The 19,546-nt window shown below is 41.5% G+C and overlaps 1 protein-coding gene across 6 annotated transcripts in view; it reads left to right on the top strand.

Annotated features, from left to right (window-relative positions):
* Window positions 1–19,546, top strand: part of CLTCL1 (clathrin heavy chain like 1) — a 36,678-nt gene continuing 17,132 nt past the window's right edge. For 3 of the 6 annotated variants that reach the window (XM_054219857.1, XM_054219855.1, XM_054219856.1), the window contains exons 1-12: window positions 5–244; window positions 8,515–8,722; window positions 12,813–13,081; window positions 13,355–13,516; window positions 14,301–14,414; window positions 15,695–15,868; window positions 16,157–16,354; window positions 16,732–16,932; window positions 17,056–17,208; window positions 17,844–17,966; window positions 18,706–18,843; window positions 19,049–19,213. In XM_054219857.1, the coding sequence (XP_054075832.1) occupies window positions 203–244; window positions 8,515–8,722; window positions 12,813–13,081; window positions 13,355–13,516; window positions 14,301–14,414; window positions 15,695–15,868; window positions 16,157–16,354; window positions 16,732–16,932; window positions 17,056–17,208; window positions 17,844–17,966; window positions 18,706–18,843; window positions 19,049–19,213 (1,947 nt within the window). In that variant the 5' untranslated portion in view covers window positions 5–202. Of the gene's footprint in view, window positions 245–8,514; window positions 8,723–12,812; window positions 13,082–13,354; window positions 13,517–14,300; window positions 14,415–15,694; window positions 15,869–16,156; window positions 16,355–16,731; window positions 16,933–17,055; window positions 17,209–17,843; window positions 17,967–18,705; window positions 18,844–19,048; window positions 19,214–19,546 lie in introns of all 6 variants that reach the window. The other 3 variants (XM_054219858.1, XM_054219853.1, XM_054219854.1) reach the window with 3 other exon arrangements.

The raw sequence follows: 19,546 nt of genomic DNA, 5'->3' as shown, positions 1-19,546 counted from the left end.
CCCGAGCTGAGGCAGGGGAGGGAGGCGAGCCCGCCGGGGCGCTATCCCAGCGAGGGCTCTGCGCCTGCGCCACCTCCCCCTCCCCTTCCCCTCTCCTCCCTTCCCCTCCTCCCCGCTGCCGAGTGGGGTGCAGCGGCGCCTGCCCTGCTGCCGCCGCCGGCCCCCGCCCCGCGTCCCTGCCCTGGGGAGCTCGCCCCCAGCCATGGCTCAGATACTGCCCATTCGCTTCCAGGAGCATTTCCAGGTGAGCAGCGGGGGGTGGTGGGGCCGCAGGGAAGGGGCTCCCCCTCCTCTGCCTCACCCCGTCCCTCAGAGAGGGGGGGGGCCGCGGCCTAACCGAGGCTGGGGGCGTGCTGAGGGGAGGGGGGGCTGGGCCACGGGGGCGCCTCCTGCGGCTGCTGTGGCGGGGGGACTCCCTCCCTCATTCCCTCCGATGCGGAGCCGCCGTCCCGCTGCGCGCCGCGGGAAGGCGCGCGGGGCCGAGCCCGACCCCGGTGCGGGCTCCCGGGCTACCGCCTCCCTCCGTCCATCCATCCCCCGGGCTGCCTCTTCGCGGAGTGCCCGCGATTTGTGCAGAGTCACTCGCCGCCTGAGGGACCTCCCGCTCCGGGGAGGTGCCGGGCCGGGGCCGGGCTGCTCTCCCCGGCCACCGCGGGGGCTCCCCCGTCTCAGTTTAGGTGGGTGTCTTAATCTTGGAGAGGGATCAAGGCTTCTCTCTTTTACCTAAACGACCATCAGCATTCGGATCGCGGAGGTTCATGGGGACGTCTTTCTGTGCAGCTGCCAACTGGGAGGAAATTGGTGAGATGAGGCACAAGAAAGCATTTGGACTTGGAAGCTGCACAGCCTCTGTCCCTCTTTCCAAACGTAACAATATTAAAAAACCCCATCCCTAAAAATGTCATAGTTCCGTTCTTCATAGCCTGTGAAAACCATAATGCCAGTGTTGGAAAAGATCCATGACTAATGGATGCAGCACAGACAAACCGGTTTATCTGTTTCCTTGTGAACTGATGATGAGGGAGGGTTGTAAATGGAGTGAGAGAACACCGGTCTCTGAACATGCAGTTTGAGGTAGGAATTAAAGGAATTTGCTAAATGAATGAGAGAACAGGAAGTGGACTTGGCAAGTCATCCTGCTGTCTCTGTACCGCCCCTTTCTGTCAAATCAGGCATCCATTTCAAAATATGAACAGGGTATCATCCATCAGTGTGGACTTTGTGCCACTTCAAGCATTTCAGCTTGGGAAATGGTTATTGCAGCTGCCAGCCTCCTTTGGGAAGTGTTTTTCTGCTTGACTGGAAGAACTGTCTTGATCACTCCGGAGGGAGCCTTGGTGTGAAAAACAGTAATAGGGCAAGCGAACTCCAGAAATATCTAATCTCCGTGTACAAGGGAGCAGACACACCTGTCTCCTCAGAGTTGACATGGATTAAGAGAGTTTAACATAGTGAAGAAGAATTATACTGTCACTCTCCCCACCAATGTCCAGTATAGCAGTGATTGTAGTAACATCCAGTGAATCCCAAAGAGCTACAGTACAGCTGTCTGAGTAAGAAACTTGGGATCAAAGTGTTTCTGATGTCAGATTCTCCTTAGAAGCATGTGGTTCTTCCAGTTTAAAACTAGCAAACATAACCACTCCTGCTGGTTGTGTTTGGGCTATACAATAATGATGAGAGAATATCACACTTAGTATGTCATAGGTGTATTGTGCTGCTTTGCTTATTAAATGAGTGTTTCTGTAAGAGCGAGCGTTGTGTGTCTTGCAACATTGCCAATTTTGGCATTGTGGTACTTCTGCTTTGGGTGGGGGGCTAGCAACTTCTCAAGGGATTTGTACTGAAGTCATATTCTATTTTGTGCTACCACCTGCTTTTGCTCTTAAATAATTTGGTCTAGAACTGGGCTTGAGGGACTATTTCCCAGCATGGACGCTGCAGAGAGGAGCAGGGGAGACCTTGGGACCCCTGCTGCTAACATGTAGGACCAAACTCTTCTTCTGGATTCACTCGTTCCTGCTTCTTCCCCCAATTCGAGTGCGGTAGCTCCAAAGCAGTACTCTGCTACAGAGAAATTGAGATTAGTAGTAGCTGGGAGTAGGAATGCAGTCAGCCTTCTCGGTGCTTCTTCTGCAGTTGTTTCTACTTGGTGGGATAAACGTGGAGGGAAATCGGAAGGAATGTGGGAACTGGTAGTGTTTGTTCTGGCTGGATATCTGCAGTGCATTTTTATCAGCTCTAACTTAATATTACATGTTGTAAACATCCAGAGTCATGTGTAAATGATACATGATGCTTGACTGGTAGAGAAATCGTTAAAAGATTAGGCCTTCACTCTTCTTACTAACGTTTTGCTATCACCCGTATATTTAGCTTTATCAGCTTAATGTCTTTTGTACCCCTCACCCCACCCCCATTACTTGGAAGAAATTGGCTTGGCTACAGTTAAGTTGTTACCTTTAAAATTAGTGTAGCTGGTCTACTGCTGTGCTCTATCCAAAAAGGCTACAATTCCTTATAATTGCTGTGTTTCAGTGATCCTGCATTAAATATTTCTGCACCTTAAGTCAATCTGTGTACTGTTTATACCTGTAGGCATTTTAATTAATATGTCTTTAAGTGGTTAGAATAGCTGTTAGTGCTGTAATTACTCAATTCCAAATTCAGACTGGTGCTGTTGAATCATTGTTTCACTTAAGTTCAGAGTCTTACCAAGATAGTTGTCTGTACTTTACTAAAAGAACTGAAGCACACAGAAAGTCCTCTCCAGAGAAGCTAGACATAAGTTGTAGGGCTAAATACTGAACTCTTCTCTCCCACTCTCTCTAGCTGGAAGTGGATAAATGATAGTGTGAAGTGAAACAGCGATCTTGGTCCACATAAAATTGGAGGAGTAGAGATCAGCAGACTGTTTACATTCCTTGTGAAGCTCATCTTGCTTTATATTGCTCATCCTCTGACTGAACTGTAGCTCCAAGCCTGTGCAGGAGGAGCGATTGCCAGTCACAGTGCATGCTAAATTTGAAGTTGTTAGAGCTTGTACATACAAGTCCTGTGTGAGCATGTGAGCTGAAAGATGGAGAATAGCTGCAGTAAAAGAAAGATATCTAGGTCTTGATGTGGTAGTAGTCAAGCTGAGAATGAATGCAAGTCTTCCTGTTTGTTTAGCGTCATTTAATGCAATTGAACGGTTTCTTTTAGGTGTGGACTCTGTAGCTATGAGTCTTCACAAATTCATAAAGAGCTTGCATCTTGCGCATTCTTCCTGCAGAGGATATCATAGTTAAGTCCCATAGCAAAGGAGGGGAATAAAATAAGGACTTGTTTCTTATCTATCTGATGGCTGACCAGCTGCAGCAGTACAAACTGTGCCAGCCCTGCTATAGTGAAATACTAGTACACACTACTTAAGCTACTGGGATTTAATTGGGTTCTTAACTCTAGGGCTTCTGTTGGAGCAGTGAATTATAAATTACTTACCAGATTGAACGCTTCCAAGGGGATTGTAGTTTACAATGGAAGGGCTGTAAAAGACTAAATATACTCATACATAGACTGGAAGCAATGTTACTGGAATTCAGTGAACAAAGTGTTCTTGATCTAAAATTAAACTTTTTCTTTACTTAGTCCTTGGTTTGTTCTTAAAAGCTTGTCTTTTCAGTTGGTTGTGTTTTTCGGTTTTCACTAGCAAAAAAATCTCTGCTTGCCTGTGGAGAAAGCTGTTACTTGTACAAAGTCTCAGGTTCCTAGGTTGGGGCTTCATCCCTTAGATGGATAGACACATCGATCTGTAGGCAGGATTCTGCTTTCTGTTGAATAACTAATACAGACTCTTGAGCACAACCAACTAATGTGAAAACACTTGTGTGCATGACATGCTCTTGATGCACAAGTTTTATGCATCTTGGTGCAGTACTGAGAAGTTAGGGTATACTGGTTTTAAACATAAAGAATGCAGATTTACTTGTGACATTTTCTGGGTGAAAACACTTTTTGTTTGGATAGTCCGAGATGTCTTGTTAAGAATTGCTATCTGTTGTGTAATAGGCATGACTGAGATGAAGTGTAATAATGGCTTTCGTGAGTTTGCTTTGGCTGGACATGTGGACTTAAAAGCACTTAGGATATTTGCAACCTGTAAATGATTTTTTTGGACTTGTATCCAAAAGGTAGGGCTACATATCATGACTTGATTCAGCTATTTAGAGTTGAAGAGACCATGTTTGCTCACTGAATTGAAAAGTGCCCTACATGTGGTAGGGAGACTCATTCAATAGATGATCTAATCTTCATCACTGACATACAAGATTTTTGTGTAGGGAGTAACTGTCATTTAAGATGAAATCCTAATTGCAACTGCAACTAAAACCTGTGAGCTGGTGGTGTTGCATGTTTCAGCTGTTGTGTACTTCCTTGATGTCCTTCACGGGTCAAGATGGGAACTATAGCAGGAGATGAGATACGGGTGGGCAGTTGAGAGGAGATGTTCAACAACTGTATGCGGATCCTTATTGAGTGTGATTATAACTTCATATATTCACATGAGTAAGAGAGTTCTGTATTACTGCGTTCTTGTTTTGTATTATGCTTAAAATGATATGTGCTTACAGAATTTTTAGCAAGCAGTTTTTAATATTTGGCTACCTGTAGCCTCTTGCTGAACCTTACTCTTTTCTAGTGGGCTTAAAAACCAATAGTTGATTGCCTCTAAAAAGCACTTCCACTAGAGCTGTGTGGCATAAAGCTGAAATGGGATATTTACTGAACCCTGAAGGGATCTTAAATTCACAGAGTTCTTCTGACTCCAGCATTTGACTGGTGGTATGTCCCAAATATTGGAGTGTCAGTATTGAACAGGTGGTAAGTTAGGCTTAAGTATGTCCCATTAGAGAAATGGACTTAGTTTGAAGACTGCTAGTATCGATGTCTCAGTTGGTCTGTGCTGACTCAGTCTGGATCGCTGCACTCCACAGAAAGGGAAATGCATTAGAAAGTCCCATATTTAGTAGAACTCTTGTGTGAAAACATCTCAACTCCATTTCTTAGCAAATGGTACCACGATGGTAAAGTAGAATGGGGAAAGACTAAATCTCAGATTAATAGTTGTATTTCATCTTAAGTGTAGGATTTGTATATCTTCATTAGGGCTGAGAATCAGATAATACATCTCGGGTTAGTCTTTACCATGTCACTAATTTCTTAGTATCTATAAGATGCTTAAAAGTAAGTTTGGTATCTAATCCAGCGTGCCGTAATACTATATATCTATGAAGCAAAAATCTTTGTTGTCTGGCTCATTGAGCCTGATAGTGAAGATAGTTCTACACTATACGTGTAGATAATGGGCATTAGGGCATGAAAGGGTAGGGGAGGCATTATGCTGTTACTCATAAAACAGAATGTTATCTTTTCTTCTACAGAGAGGCTTACGGTAAGCTAAGTGGGGGTGCTTGGTAGGGTTTAACTGGATTACCCGGAAGTAAAGTATGGGGTAAAATCATGGAAGGAGGGTATCCCCACAGTAAATGTCCCTGGAATGACTTTGCAATATTGAATCCTTCTTTTCAGAAGAAGGCAATCTTAGTTTGAGAGTACTGCTTGCCTAAGAAGCATAATAAAAAATGAAAATTCAGTAGCAATTGAGAGGCCTGATGTTTACTCCTTTATGAAAATAAACTGCAAAATCTCTAGTTAATACATACAAACTTCAGTAATGACCTGTAGCACCTTCACCTGAGGCCTTTTAAGATATATAGCTAAATGCTTGTTGCCTCCTGTAATAAAGTTTTCTTAATTTTGTGCTTGAGGAGGAGGGGAAGGTGCTTTAGAACAACGTAGTCCAGGTTGTCCTGGCAGGTTTGTCCCATCCAGGGTAGAAGTGATGCTGGCTAATGTCCCTTTGTTTGGTGGTAAAGGGATTCTGCTCGTGTTCTTATGTATAGTCATAAGGAATATGCCTCTTGCACTGCTTCTGTATTACAGGAGCGCATGTGATCTGATAAAGATACTTAATCCCTCTCCTGATGGCAGGAACAGTCTTCAGTGTTTTCAGACTACTAAAATGTGAAGCTTTGTCATCATTCACTGAGGCTTGCAGTGTTCATATGACCATCCTTTAGGGTGTTTTGCCTTTAAAAGATGTGACTGACTTCCCTAATAATAAGGATGACAGCGATACTCCTGCATAATTTAGCATTACATTTTCTGAAAGCTTTGCTAGATTTTATAACAGTTAAAATGGGAAATCTTAATACCAGAACTTGATGCAAAATATTACTTAGTGAAGACACCAAAAGCATTATTCTTCAATATGGATCTGATTTTGCAGTGAATAACCTTGGGCTTTAAGCAGAACTTCAAGCAGGCTGGTGCCTTGAGATTCTTACCATGCAGAATGAGTGGCCAGGGGCTGTCTCTTGAAGAGCAGGTCAAGCTGAAGCACAGTAATTGAGAAGAGACCTTGAAGAAGCTGTGTTTCTACTTCAGTATTTTGGAAATACATCTGAGTTTGGATTCATTAAATCAAGTTAGGAACTTGGCTATGCTGCAGTTAAATCTCTTGACCACTCTTGTGACAATTTAATTAGTCTCTTGGTAGATGGACTCAGATCATGCTCAACATTAAAGTGCTCAGGTGTACTATGTGCATATGTCATTTGTCACAACAAGTGGATGTTGTCTGGCCTAGACCATGTGACCAAGAACAGTGGAATATTAAGGGCCCATCATTTATTCCCCTGTTATTCAAGGTCACAGAAGTTGATGGAGCTACAACTTGTATGTTTATTGGGTTCTAAAACTTTATGCATTACATATGAAAAATGCATGAGTTGTCTTGTTATGGAAACTTCTTTCCTTACTGACACAGAAGCCTGTAACAGCTGCATGCCCAGTGGAGATTTGTTTTCAAAACTCTAGTTGCAAGCAGCTTCTTGTGTTCCTGTGTCTAAACTTTGATTCTCTTTTGGAATGAATGGTACCTACTGAAGTTTACTAGTGTGTATTGAAGTATTTACCTGTGAAGTGCGGTGTTCGCTGAATGGTGTCAGTTTTGCTGAGACATGCTTGTGGGTGGGATTACAAGTGTGTACATTTGGGTTGTATTGTATTACTGAAACTTGAGTACGTTGAGATTAGCAGTTAGTGAGCTGAATAGCTCTTCATTAGTAAACTAAACAGAAAACAAACAATTCCTGAGGTATTCTCAGGCACAGTCCTGACACACCATGTTTCCAGGTATCTCTGTTACATACCCAATTTATGATTTAGTGAGTAGCTTTCCAGAAGCTGTAACAAGCCATGATTATCCAGATCAAAACACACTAAAATGGTGTTTGTGTCACCATCATGGGACTTGTTGCTCAAGAAGTTTAGTCTATTGTATGAAGGTCCTAGTGGTATGTATCAGAGTCAAGGTAGGTAATCTCTATCCTGTCTCCTTGAGGGTAGTCATTTTTCACTTGCAGTGCACTGAAAAGTGGTGTAGGTTAATCCCTTAAGAACGTGCAGTGAAGCTGATACTGTTCCTCTGCTTGAAAAGCATTGCTCTGGGGCATAAAGCAGGTGCTCAGGCCTATCACGGTTAACTGTTACATAAAATGCCGCTTGCATACATACCAAGCTGGGGTGTGCTCATAGGTAAATCTGATTTACTGCATACCAGTTGAAACAGTGATAGTCATTCACTGCCACCTCCTCCTGTTAACTGGAAATTGGAAGTGAATGGAAACAAAGTTAACACAAAAGGATGAAAATGAGAAATAGCCATCTTCTAGAGCAATCTATTCAGTGGCACAAAATGACTTTAAGTTACATTAAGAGTAAATGCTTTGTACCTGCTGTCATATGACGAGGGCAAGTTACGTTTTGAGAGTTGGACATAAGGCTGGAGGAGGCCTGCACTGAAATCCCTGCCTTTGTTGTTGAGCCAAATGGCGTGATATCCTGGGCAAGGAGAGATGGAATGACTGATTGTTTTAACACATCCTTCTTAGTTTTCACTGGTAAGAATTAGATTCTAAGATGAACAAGTCCACTTGTAAGAATAGGCCATTTGAGACCCGCTATGTAGACTTCATTCAGTAATGGTTGCATAAGGGTAATTGGTTCTTTCCATAAGACCTGCTGCCGCTGTACCTTGTAGTTCTGCCACTTAAGTTTTTAATATCAAATTTACCAGCCTTGCTAAGTCTGAAATAGTGATGCTACTGATAGTTTACGGCCTATCACGTTACTAGAACCAGGTTAAGCAATACATGCTTAAGTTAAAACTCCTTTTAATTTGCATCAATACCACAACTTTGGAATGTCTTTAGGACTTGAATACTAGGAATTGTGTAGTTCTTTACCTATGGAACAAAGAGAAGATAGATCATAGTTCCATAATATATACTCTTGTCAGACAAATATGCCAGTCTTGCATTTCCTGCTGGAAGAGACTTTAGACATAGAGGTTTGAGTTAGCCTTTCCATGTTGAAGGTCTAACAAAGCACTCTCTTATATCTTTATAGCTCCAAAATTTGGGCATTAACCCAGGAAACATTGGATTCAGTACCCTAACAATGGAATCTGACAAGTTCATCTGCATCAGGGAGAAAGTGGGAGAGCAAGCACAAGTAGTGATAATTGACATGAGTGATCCAACAACACCCATAAGACGTCCAATTTCTGCCGAAAGTGCCATCATGAATCCAGCCTCTAAAGTAATTGCGCTAAAAGGTGAGTAACCCTTTATTATTGCAGTATGAAACCTACCGTTTAGCTGTAGTATTGCTTACGTATGCTCTTAAGATTTATGTAAACTTTCTAAGAAGAATGTATATGAGGATAAGAATTCTTGCCTGAACTTGCATGCTGTATTTTTGGCAGTGGATTTTTCAGTAATCTTTGGATGATTTGCCTCCAAGTAGGTGTGAGATGCTTGGGCTTGGCACTGCAGCCTCCTATTCTCACTGAGGACCAGGTCAACATATGGTATACTTTACCTTTAAATAGGTGTCGTAAACGTAATGGACACTTGTAAAGGTGAATAAGAATGTAAAGCCTTTCTTACTCTCTGCTCTGTGCTGGCCCTTTCTTGTAGCTCTGAAGAGCTTACTAGATACCAACAAAATGTCATAACCAGTAACTGTGAAAGTCTGAATGTACAAGAATGTTAAGTTTGGCCATCATGAGAATCTTGCACATAGAAGACTTCTGCTGACCAGTACCTGTGATGTTGATACTGCCTTTATGTAGCACTCTGAGCTCAAAGAAATAATTTTTAATGTATTTCTGGCTCTTTTCTTTAATGACTGACTTCTGATATTGAATCTCAATAACTGTCACTTACGATGTACTTTTCTTCCTGCATCTTATCTAAACAGATGGTGAGTGAACTTTGTCATGACATTTCATGTTCGGTAGTACAGAATGGTCTAATCTCATAAAAAGTACTGAACTTTAAGGTAGCCATTTGACAGTTCACTTCATAGCCAGGTGGGGAATCTTAATCCTCAACTGGTATTATAGTGAAAACATTCTCCATTGGCTTATTGCTAACCATTTGGCTGCTTTGACTATTGACTGTACCAAGTGAAGGAGAAGAGTATGCTCTTAATGTTTGTGTGTGTGTATATGATGGAAGTACAGTTGATAGACAAAACCAAGTCGCAATATTTTTATGAGAGACCTCTACTAGCATGTCCTGTGTGCTATTCATTTCTGCCTGAGTGTGTGTTTTATTGTGAAAGATCATGGTGAAATTACTTAGGGGTCCAAGAAACAACTATCCTCAGAACTGGTACAAAAACCGTAACTTTTTGTCTTTGATCTCAGGCTTATACTGGTGTTAGGGGAAAACTAACGTGTTAATGTTTGACTTCTTATCTGAATCACAGATTCAGCTGATGCTTATACATCTTGCAAAGGACTGCCTTACCTGGGGTGTGGGTAAAGGCAACAATGAAAAAATAATTTCAGATCTGTTAAGAGTTCACTGTCCTTAATCTTGGACCCCTTTAAACAAACCATATTGGCAAGGAAAGTGCCTTCTCTACACTAGCAGAGCTTCATCTAGCTCTTAAAAGGAAACTACATAATCTGGTTTTAAAACTAACCTACTAACTAAACGGATTATCATCAGCTTCAAAGAATATAGCCTTATTCTTGCCAGTGTTAAGACTTGCTCAAAAGAAGTATTGTTCTGTCCATGCAGAGCGAATGAGCTTGTCCTCTGAAGAGCTAAGGTTGGGTGAATGATGTCACATTGACATGCAAAATTGTGTTGTCAGGTATTGCAAACTTAATGATCTCTTCTTCTATAAAAAAATCTAATGACCAAAGGGTTTGGTAGAAAAGAAGACAAATAGAGCTATCTAACCAATATGTTGTTACCCGCAATAACCAGCAGAACTACACTGAAGACCGTGGTTTAAGTCAGTCTGTTGCTCCAGACTTTCCCTGCTGATTGACTGAGACTTCAGTAGTCAAAACTGTTGTGTGTTGTGACTCAGTGTGCCATGATAAGGAGTTGCTCATAATCTGAGGATTACTGAGCAATAAACATACAAACCTACCCTGAGAAAAAGAAATGAAATGGTTCTTGATTTAAACTGAAGTACAGTATGCACAATTTCATTTCTGGATTGCATGTGGCATTCTCCTGGTGTACCAAGATTTATGCTTTGTCCTTGTTTTCATGATTCTCTTGCTTTGCTCTGTACCGAGAGTACTCCCCAGTTGCTGTAAGTGGAGAATGTAGCACTCGGGTGCATCCATTCTTTGTGGAATGGAGAAACTTCATGCTCCAGTGAACTGAAATGTAAATTCTGTGTTCAAAAGATGAATCTGCTTACTTGACTACTCCTGTAGAGAATAGTTTGAGTAGATTGAGCAGTCTGGTAGTTTGATCAGAAAAACTTACGTAAGAGTCTGGCTTTTTGTCTCAGATCTTGGCCTAAGAAAGAATTCAACTAGACATGAGACTCAAACACACACTTGCCCTCACTGTGACTTTATGGCAGGTTCTGCTCTCGTAATCCAAATGACCGATTTTTTTGTAGTTTAGAGTTCTGAAGTTTGAATTTATGTTGCCACACTTAGCTGCCTGCTGAAGCTTCTGAAGCCATTTCCAATTGTAACATAGCAGTCAAATTTAGTCTAGAAAATAGCCAAGCACGAGCTTTTAACTCATTTTAGTGGCTTATTGGTTTCCTATATGTTCTTAAAACTAAGAAGGACATCCTGCTTCCTTTTCAGCAAGACTGACTTTGAGAGCAGTTTCTGTATGCACATTCCTGTTTAGATGGTGACTAGAGCCCTTCTAGAACTACTTGTCTGCCTTCTGCATGTGAGGCTACACACTGTGGAAGTTCCAAAAATCAATCCCTTGATAGCACCACTCCACCACTGGACAAATTGTTGTCTAATCCAGTAAATATTCTGTTTCCAACTATCGGTTTACAGCTGGTGTTAGGCCTGGGTTTTTTGCATTTGCACAATACAGTTAACTACATGTGCAGAGAAAGGTCATCAAAGAGGCTGCTTTTGGTCCCAGGAAAAGCTATCAAGCCATCCTGGGAGCTAGATCAGGTTAGCAGTTCTTTATGCAGTTAATTCAGGGAGCATAAATGCTGCATGTGGTAGCTCTGAAGTCTCGCATTGTCTCTTGACACTGCATTAAACTGACATGATCAGCTTACTATATAAATTACGCTAAAATGTTTTAGGGCAGTCAGAGATGCATATTAATGTAGGGTTAGTATCTCTTGAAAATGAATCCTTAGTGGCCAGCAGCTTTCATCTATCAAAACTTCCCAGTAGAAGGAACATCTACCAGTTTGACAGTCAGAAGTGTTACTAGCAGGGAAAACACTTCTGAAATGTGGATAGAAATAATGGCATTACAAGCCAATACTCTAGCAGTCTGAGTGGGTGTCTTGTGAACAGAAAACAATATTCCTGGAGCTGAGTCGTCTCATCTGTAGTGAAGAAAAATGTCACTTTGACTTCCTGAAAGGAATAGAGTTCCTTATTCTTTATAGGTTCATTCAATTAACGTTAATTTTAAGTCTACCCTTACTAGCTGCTTCTGGTAGTTAAAAGGAATACTAAAGTCAAGGTTAAACCTGCAATATAGTTACCTAAATCACAAAGCAGTAACCTTAACTGGAACTAAAACTCCAAACCTTTCTATAACAACCTTTCCGAACTTTTGACTGGCCTCTTCAATAGGCACTTGTTGTATTGCTGTTGTACAGAGCCCATCCATCTCCTAATTCAGTGCACAGTTTGTTCAACAGAGAAATAAAATCGAATCTATGGTCTTTGGTTATCAAGAGCTGTTCAAGTCTCGTGCTGTTGCACTTTGTCCAGGTCACCTACAGCAGCTACTAAATTGACATGAACTAGAGCCATTCTTTCTGTTAATTATGCTGAATGACATCTACTAGGCACCTGTAGCACCTATAGCATACCAGTGCTGCTACCTAAACCAGAGTTTACACAAGCTCTGTGGCTTAGACTGTCTTTTAACTACAGCTTATAGTTAATTAAAATGTCTATGCTTGTCAGTTGTTGTAATGTCCATGTAAGTGTCCATAAGAAGCAGACATTTTTGCTTTGGGGATGGTAGAGGTGTCGCGGGTGGGGAGGGGATTCTATTTGATAAGAGCCAAGTATCAGAGGAGACTCAGGTGGGACAGAACACTAACCCTGTCTGTAATGTCACTGGACTAGTGAGTTAAACAGCGTGCTTGTAAACAGACAGACTACAGGACGGTGATTGTGGTAATCTATCTGTGATGTTTCTTGGATTTTGTCATACTAGCTGGGAAAACACTTCAGATCTTTAACATTGAGATGAAAAGTAAAATGAAAGCCCACACAATGGCAGAGGAAGTGATCTTCTGGAAATGGATATCTGTGAATACAGTTGCCTTGGTGACAGAGACAGCAGTCTACCACTGGAGCATGGAGGGAGAATCACAACCCCAAAAGATGTTTGACAGGCATGCTAGTCTTGCGGGCTGCCAAATCATCAATTACAGAACAGATGAACACCAAAAATGGCTGCTGCTGATAGGAATTTCAGCACAGGTAAGTTACCTGGAAACAGCATGCTATGAAAACAATCGGGAGAGACGTGGCCCCACTTCACTTAATAGCTGCTACAGTTTCTTAACTTTGGTTTCTATAGATCAAAAATTCAAAAATATCTTTTGTCAAGGAATAACCTGACTTTTAATGTGAAAAAAGCACTGGAGGAGGGGATGAGAGACATTTGCTGCTTTTTAGTTTACTGTCCCAAAGGTCTTGCAATAAACATTTAAAATCTTATCTTTAAAACCTGACCTTTCTTCTTTTTTCTAGCAAAATCGTGTGGTTGGTGCAATGCAGCTGTACTCAGTTGATAGAAAAGTCTCCCAACCTATAGAAGGCCATGCAGCAGCTTTTGCAGAATTCAAAATAGAGGGAAATGCCAAACCTTCTACGCTGTTCTGTTTTGCTGTGAGGAGTCCTGCAGGGGGCAAGGTAAAGTCTGCAGCTGTTTTCCTGTTCTGCTGTAGCAGAACTCGACACTAATAGAACTTTAGCGATCACACAGTTTAGTGTATGCTCTCTGAAGAACAGCTTGGGAACCACGTGCGTAGCATTATTTGGTCAGCATCAAAATGCTTCCTTTCAGTAGGATAGAAAGTGCAAAAAGTTGCTTGGGCGAAACTTAGACGTAAGAACAAATGTAGATGCAATGAGAACTGAGCTCAGGGTGTTAAAGCATCAATTTATGCCCATGTGGTGTTTTGTGTGCATAAAGTTAAGTCATTAAGCAGCCTCTTGCATCTTGAATCCACTGCAGAAAGAGACTAGATAAACCTTAGTGCTGTAGGTACATTGTTTCCATCAAACTGATAGTGGTAGTTGAATATGCTACAACTGTTGAGCAATATGTAAAGAGCTGAGGTAATGTCTCAAGCTTTCTATTCTTGTCCTGCAGGAATTGTTGATGAATTGATGAGTCTCACTCAAAACATCCTGAACAAGTTGTCTTGAATAGAAATACAGTCTGCTTTCATAGAAAGCATGATTTTTTTTTTTTTTTAGCTTTTTCTGCTTTCTACTGTATCAAGTTCTGGGAAACTTGTCCCTCTGATAAGTGTCTGGAGCACAGCTCCCCAGACTGTGTTGGTTCAGGATTGGGCACATGTTCATCAGCCAAGTGTAGTAGATGACTTCAGTAGCATATCTCAAGAGAGGAACTTCTTTCATGCGGCTGTACTTGCAAACAATCTTGTGACATGTACTCTTTTCTTCCTAGCTACACATAATTGAAGTAGGTCAGCCAGCCACTGGAAATCAGCCATTTGTTAAAAAAGCTGTTGATGTGTTTTTCCCGCCTGAGGCACAGACAGACTTTCCTGTGGCAATGCAGGTAAATGTTTGATGTTTGACCCAGCAAAAATGAATTTTGTAGCCTGGCAAGTAGCTGCCATCTCTGTCGTAAAGAATGCTTTCTACTAGGGCTTTGCTGTCATTCCTCCTAGTTCTCGGAGGAGTTTCAAGAGATTTGTGGGAGGTAATCTGGACATTAAAACAGTTTCTCAAACACAAATGTATAGGCTGTTCCAGTATTTGTCTAGATAAGGTTTGTCAACTTAAGGTTGTACTTAAATAAAAAAAAAAAAAAAAAGCCCCAACTAAACTTGTACCAAAAAAACCCCTCCCTACAACAACAAAAAACCAGGCCTAGGAATACCCTCAATAGTGGTTATTTGACATCACTGACATCACTTTGGCTATTGAACTTCCTACTAATGTTCAGAGTTCTAGATAAGAATGTTACGGTGCTTGATGTAGCTTCACATGAAAGTGGCATTTCATCTACAGTAATGTCACTATAAGAGACAAATGGAACGGGGAGTCCTGTAGCAGCACACAAAAGGAAATTTGGGATGTTAATGGGAGGTTCAATAGGAAAGAACATATCTGGTTGCTTTGACAGTCTTAGCATGTCTGCAGCACTAGAAATTGTGTAATAAAAGCAAACTGTCTCAGAGCATGCAACTACTGACCAGTCTAATAGATCAGCTTCATAAATGAACCAACAGATGCCTTAGACTAAGGTAAACAAAGCAAGCTGTCTACATGGCAGGATTCATGTGGCTCTGTACTTCAGCTTGAGGCTTAATTAACAAAACATCTGAAAAACTTGTTCCGAATTGCAAGTACTTCTTTGTAGACCATTTTGGCTTGGAAGCCTCCCCTGTTTAAGTGACTTGACAGGTAAACTGGAGTACTCAGTTGCTGAGCTTGGTTTAGGATCTGCTGGTGCTTTGAGTAGGCCTTGTTGGAAGAGAGTGGCTTTATCTCATATTTCTGAACAGAAACTTGTACTGACGTATCTAGACTAGAATGCTAGTCGTGCCCAGACTTTCTCCTTCAGCCTGGCTCATTAGGATGAGGATTATGTCCTTTGCTGCAGATGAATTTTAATTTCTTTTCAGCCTCTCTATTAAGCAGAGCTATGGCTCCGAATGGCCACCAAAGCTGTACATTGCTTTGAATCTGTAAGGAAGAAGTCTGAAGCTATATTTGTTCGTAATGTCATTGCAAAGGCATGTTACTGCAGTACTGTCTTGTGACTATGCTAAAGGCAGCTGTCTTAACTGTTACAGTCTTAGTCTTGACTGATAAAAACTCATCTTTTGGCAGATTGGAATTAAGCATGGTGTTATCTACCTGATCACGAAGTATGGATATATTCACATGTATGACTTGGAGTCCGGAGCATGCATCTACATGAACCGTATTAGTGCTGATACTATCTTTGTCACAGCTCCTCACGAACCTACCTCGGGCATTATTGGTGTGAACAAAAAAGGACAGGTAACAAATCCAGCATTCTGTTTTTGAGCCTTCTAAAGCTCAGATAGAATGTAACAAACCTAATGAGTGACTTGATGCAACAAACGTCATGGAAGGGAGCAAGCAGCTATTTGATTTTTTTAGTTTTTAACCTCTCCTAATACAGAACTGCTTGGGGAGGAACTTATTTTTTTTAATAATCTACTATTTCCCTGATGGGCTACATAGCCATTTAGTTGATATATTTCATAGTAGTTGTGTAGTTGTGGAAAGGATAGTACTTCTCAATATGCCTTTTGTCCTTGCCAGGTGCTTTCTGTATGTGTTGAGGAAGACAACATAGTGAACTATGCTACGAGTGTTCTCCAGAATCCTGACTTGGGACTGCGTATGGCTATACGTAGTAATCTAGCTGGGGCAGAGGAATTATTTGCCAGAAAGTTCAACACGCTGTTTGCTCAAGGAAGCTACGCAGATGCTGCCAAAGTAGCTGCATCTGCACCAAAGGTAAATAACTCCAAAGGTAAAGATTACAAGTCATGGGGGTTTGCCTTGGCTTAGTGGACTTGCTTAGCTCGCTTGCATTTCAGTACTTGACATTCAAAAACTGAAGTGCTGCAATACTAGATTTATTTCTCTGCAGTTTAGTGGCTGTTCTGACTAATGTATTCTCCTGTACCCATAAAGGAGCATTTGCTATACTTTTCCAACTGGACTTGCTGTGGCCACCGACTTCTTGCTAGATTGTCGTTGGTTTGATGAAGATCTCCACACTGAAGGCTTAAGAGTAGATGCTTCAGTGTATAGCTTAACACCGGTTTCTTGACTAATACTGTTCAGCCTTCACTGACTAAATGTTGCTTCTCTCTCTTGTGCCTCTTCAGGGAATCCTACGTACCAGTGATACAATCAGGAAGTTCCAGAGTGTACCAGCTCAGCCTGGGCAGGCCTCTCCCCTGCTGCAGTACTTTGGAATATTGCTTGACCAGGGACAGCTGAACAAGTTTGAGTCTCTGGAGCTCTGTCGCCCTGTCCTACAGCAGGGCCGCAAGCAGCTTCTGGAAAAGTGGCTGAAGGAAGACAAGGTAGGCTCAATCATGACACCAGATGAATTCTGTTGCCTTGTAACAATTGAGTGTGAACAATACTTTTGTTGATGCTACATCTCTGCATTCTTCTGCTTGACAAAATACCACTTCTGACTTCAGCTGGAGTGCTCGGAGGAGCTGGGAGACTTGGTGAAGACAGCTGACCCAACCCTTGCACTCAGTGTCTATCTTCGTGCTAATGTGCCAAACAAAGTGATTCAGTGCTTTGCTGAAACTGGTCAATTCCAGAAAATAGTGCTGTATGCTAAAAAGGTAAAGTTGTTTGTCACAAACTGCTAGAGTCTATCTTATGTTTGTTGTGTACATTCTCAAGTTATCTTCCATGAGATAAGTTTGACTCCTGTCACTTAAAACTGATAAGTAGGTAAGATTGAGAAACAGTGTTTTCTTCATTGTCATAGCGCAAATCATAATGTATGACTAGCAGTCTGCAAAAAACTAAATTCAGAACATCCAGACTTTTACAAACCTATCAAATTAATAGAGTGGCTCAAGGTTATTCTAGAGAATAAAGATAAGATTCTTCCTGAATTCATACTCTTTTTTTTTTTTTTTTTTGACAAATTGCAAAGCAATTTGCCTGATGTCCGCTTGTAAGTTTAGGACCTTAGTTGGTAGCTAGTGTCCTAAGACTGTTGAAACGTTTGTTCCTAGCAGGTTTTTTACCTAGCAAAAGAAATGCCTTGGTGCAAGTTCAGTTACTAAGTAGGCTAATACTGAATTTCTGTGTTAATAGATGAGCAATGCTTTTGTCTGAGAATTCCTGGGAGATGGGGAATGCGCATGGCAACCTCACAGCAGTTCATGGTACCTATGCTAGGGAATCTGAAGGCTTAAAAGATGTGTAAAGCTTCCCAGACATGCATGACTGTTTCTGAAATCTCTAGGTTGGCTATACCCCAGACTGGATCTTCCTGTTGAGAAGTGTGATGAGAGTCAATCCAGAGCAAGGCCTGCAGTTCTCTCAGATGCTCGTACAGGATGAGGAGCCACTGGCTAACATTAACCAGGTGATGCCTACAACAAGAGTTCTGGTCTCTATCTAGATAGAGGTAATAGCATAGTACCATTTTGGGCACTGGTAAGGCCAGTGCAGGTCTCTAGTTGGCTTGGTTAGAAAAGTGACTAAAGTATTCTAGTCAAGTTTGGTTACCATCAAGTCTTTAGAGGCAGGTGTGCCCTCAAGTTCTTGCAGAAGCTTTCTGGCTTAGTACTGTAACGTTGATAGTGAATCTGTCACAGACTTAGTCTAAGCAATGGAGTGTTACTGTCCTACTGTTGGCTTTAATGGAGCATACATTAACTCTTTCCATGTAGAGAACTTACGAGAAGATGAGCAAATAAACCTGAGTTGAGTGCTGTCTGCCAGTGGCCGCTTCTGGTTAAATGGACAGAGAAATGAGGCAAAAATTTGCATTATTAAATAATTGAAGCTACTTAGAAAAAGTCTTAGCAACTATCCCAACAAGAGAGAAGGGATAGGATTTGCATGCTGTATTAAAACTAAATAGAGTGGGTGGCAAAATCTGGCATAATAGCTCAAAGTAATGTGCTTCTTACATTCTAGAGAAAAAGAAAACAAAGTGTGAAATTTGTCTGTTACCATGGTAGTAATCCTATGAAAACAAAGGGAATATAGTGTGCTAGATACTGTGATGGGCTGCCTTTCTAGCCATGCCATTAGAGTATACAGATAAATGTGCATGTGTGTATATAGACCCCCTTCTCTAACTTGACCAATCTCAACAGATTGTGGATGTGTTCATGGAGAACAGTCTTATTCAGCAGTGCACGTCTTTTCTGTTGGATGCCCTGAAAAATAACCGCCCCGCAGAAGGCCACCTTCAGACTCGTCTCCTGGAAATGAATTTGATTCATGCCCCACAGGTAAGACCTCTTACCTGTTTCCTCCAAAAAGTGAAGGAGAGACAGTAGTAGACTTGCACAAGAATATGATGTCTGATACTGTTATCCATGAGTAGTTCAGCAATGTCAAAGACTAATAGTGAGTCACTGGTGTGACTTTTCAAGGACTCTTAGGCTGAGCTACTGTGACTCTCTGACAGTCTGAATATGAAATGTTACCTTATAGGTTGCAGATGCCATTCTTGGAAACCAAATGTTTACACACTATGATCGTGCTCATATTGCCCAGTTGTGTGAAAAGGCAGGCTTGCTCCAGCGAGCTTTGGAACACTACACAGATCTCTATGATATTAAACGTGCTGTCGTTCATACTCACCTCTTGAATCCTGAGGTAAGTCTGTTGTATGGAGTAAGAAAGTGAAAGCTTAAGTAAAGTGAATATTCTTTAGCACTTCTGTAGCTGCAAAGATTCCTGCAGCCACTGTAAAATGGTTTGTAGGTAAGTAGCACATGTAGCTGTGATTCAAGAACATTTGTCCAGTTAATGATTAAACCATAATCTGTACTTTTGATGGCTTAAAGTTGACCTCAGTTTCCCAAGTGGGGATTTCAAGTGTTCATTCCAAACTGTATTTTTGTAGTTGTAAAGATGGTGAGTGTGTTTCTTTTAAAGTCTTTTGTCTTAGAGCATGGGAGACTTCTCTGTAGTAGCTGGGGTAGAAAC

This window comes from Rissa tridactyla, chromosome 13 (genome assembly GCF_028500815.1).
Source record: "Rissa tridactyla isolate bRisTri1 chromosome 13, bRisTri1.patW.cur.20221130, whole genome shotgun sequence".
Lineage (NCBI taxonomy): Eukaryota > Metazoa > Chordata > Aves > Charadriiformes > Laridae > Rissa > Rissa tridactyla.
Note: the sequence above shows the minus strand (reverse complement) of the source record. Positions and strands in the feature narration are given on the sequence as shown.